Genomic DNA, 2,032 nt, shown 5'->3' with positions numbered 1-2,032 from the left:
CACATTGCCGTAACTAAGTTCGTTGCCCATGATGTAGTAGTTGGATTGTGTTGTTTGGGTTGATGGGGTTATTGGTGAGCGTCCTGGTCGATTGAATGTTGACATTGGTGTGAATGCTTTGTTGGGGAAAGAAAGAAATGGTTGTTGTAGTGTTTGGTAGCCATATGGTTGTACATGAAATACACTAGCACATTACTTATGGCAGTGGCACAAGACGACAACATTAATATCTTTCCCATTGTCCTTGTTGTTGTTGAAGGTGAGACCAGTGGTGGTTGGAGTTTCTTTCTTAAGAATCTTAGAACACATGTTGCTCTACAAACCAACATCTATTTGATTTCACCGGAGATATATTTATTGAGAGTGCATACAATAATCCTAATAATAATCCTAATAATACGTGATATGAGATTAAATTGACACACACCAAAGATCTATCTCCCTATTTAATTGTACACCTAAAATTATAATCACATAAATTTTTTATAAGGAAAAACAGATGCATCTATTCAACAACAACAAAAATAACAACTTCCGCATAGAAAATTGGGAGTGTTACATAAGTACTCTCCAACATTTGATGCTCGTATACAACCACGCAATGTTACAACTTTGTTCATTGAATTGACGATGAAGAGTTGAAAACATATATAAAAAAATGGTTTGTTGAGTTTCTTCTTCAACTTGAATCAAAGTCCAAGTACATTCTATAAGCATTTCTATCCGAAGAGTAATAGCTTTCAACCAAACAATCAACTTGGAAACCATGCTTCTTGTACAGATTCAATGCAGGGGTTCTCAACGGATCCACGTGAAGCATTATACGCGAAACTTTTCTTGTTCTGCATTTCTCAATTGCCGCTTTCAAAAGAACCTCTCCATGTCCATGCCTCCTCCATTGCTCTTTCACTGTAATAAAACCAAAACATCTCATTTTAAAGGCTCAATACAAGCATTTTTCATTAGTAAAGTAAACAATTAGAAATATGAAAACTCTGTTAGGCAATTTTTCAAACAGCTTATAGGCATAAACATGAAGAGAAAAAAATAGCGGGGTTGAAACCTGCGAGTTTGGTGATAGAGGCGTACAAGGAGGAAGGCCAGGAATACATGACATAGCCTGCTAGTTGGCCATCCACGTGAAGATAAAGCAATCCGCTGTTCTTCTTTTTCAGTTCATTTTCAAAGAAGGAAGCGAGTGATTCGTGTTTCGGAAAGATCTTTCTCTCCAATTTCACTATCTCTGCCACAACCTTACCACAGTTTTTGTCAAGTTCACTAATCGCCACATTTGCCATGACTCGCGAGAATGTTAAAATAAATCTTCTGATTCTATTTCTCTACGCACCTGCGAGAATGTTTTTGGGGTAATTAATATTAAATTAAGGTTAAAAGATTTTTTCTTTTTTTTTTTGTAAAAATTAATTAAAAACTTCTATAAATAAAATTATTTTTTTATTTTTCAAATGTCAATGATGATAATGTAATGTTATTAATGAATACAAATCAATTGTTTTTTTTTTATCATTCAACTATTTCACTCATTTTACATCAACTAATAATAAAAATGTGTGTATTTTTTTGGTGAGAGTACTTTGGGATGACTGCAATGACTTTATTGTAGTATGACTCTAGTGAATTTAGTTAATTTTATTAATGGATGAATAATTTGTTGGGTTTGAGCTCCATTCCATTTTTATGTAGGAAAATGTTCAAATAAGAATAGTCTATTTGTATCATATAATTAAGTGGAGAGATTCAATTTATGGTTGAGAGAGATAGGGAGAATATAAAGATTTAAAATAGAAAAAAGAGGAGAGAAACTTATTGGAATTCAATCGCTTTCTTTCGCTTATCATGATAACTCTTTTGGCGACTCTGAAAAGCTTTCGTCTTCTCTTGAATCACCTTGATCTTCTTTGTGGTCTACTGTACAATCTCAAGTCAAATCACAACACCCTCTCCTGATTCATACCAACACAAAGGAGTCTTACACCTTCTACCATATAAAACTTCAAACAGTGTTATTTCA

The 2,032-nt window shown here is 33.7% G+C and overlaps 1 protein-coding gene across 1 annotated transcript; it reads right to left on the bottom strand.

The window, feature by feature from the left end:
- Nucleotides 1–507: 507 nt before the first annotated feature.
- On the bottom strand, nucleotides 508–1,336 carry LOC131606660 (uncharacterized). Its single transcript, XM_058878837.1, has 2 exons — nucleotides 1,064–1,336; nucleotides 508–909 (listed from the first exon to the last, which is right to left on the bottom strand). The coding sequence occupies exons 1-2, from the start codon at nucleotides 1,296–1,298 to the stop codon at nucleotides 680–682; spliced, it is 465 nt and encodes a 154-aa protein (XP_058734820.1). The 5' UTR covers nucleotides 1,299–1,336; the 3' UTR covers nucleotides 508–679.
- Between the last annotated feature and the right edge of the window lie 696 nt (nucleotides 1,337–2,032).

This window comes from Vicia villosa, linkage group LG5 (genome assembly GCF_029867415.1).
Source record: "Vicia villosa cultivar HV-30 ecotype Madison, WI linkage group LG5, Vvil1.0, whole genome shotgun sequence".
NCBI lineage: Eukaryota > Viridiplantae > Streptophyta > Magnoliopsida > Fabales > Fabaceae > Vicia > Vicia villosa.
The sequence above is the reverse complement of the archived record's forward strand: the minus strand, read 5'-3'. Positions and strand labels throughout refer to the sequence as shown.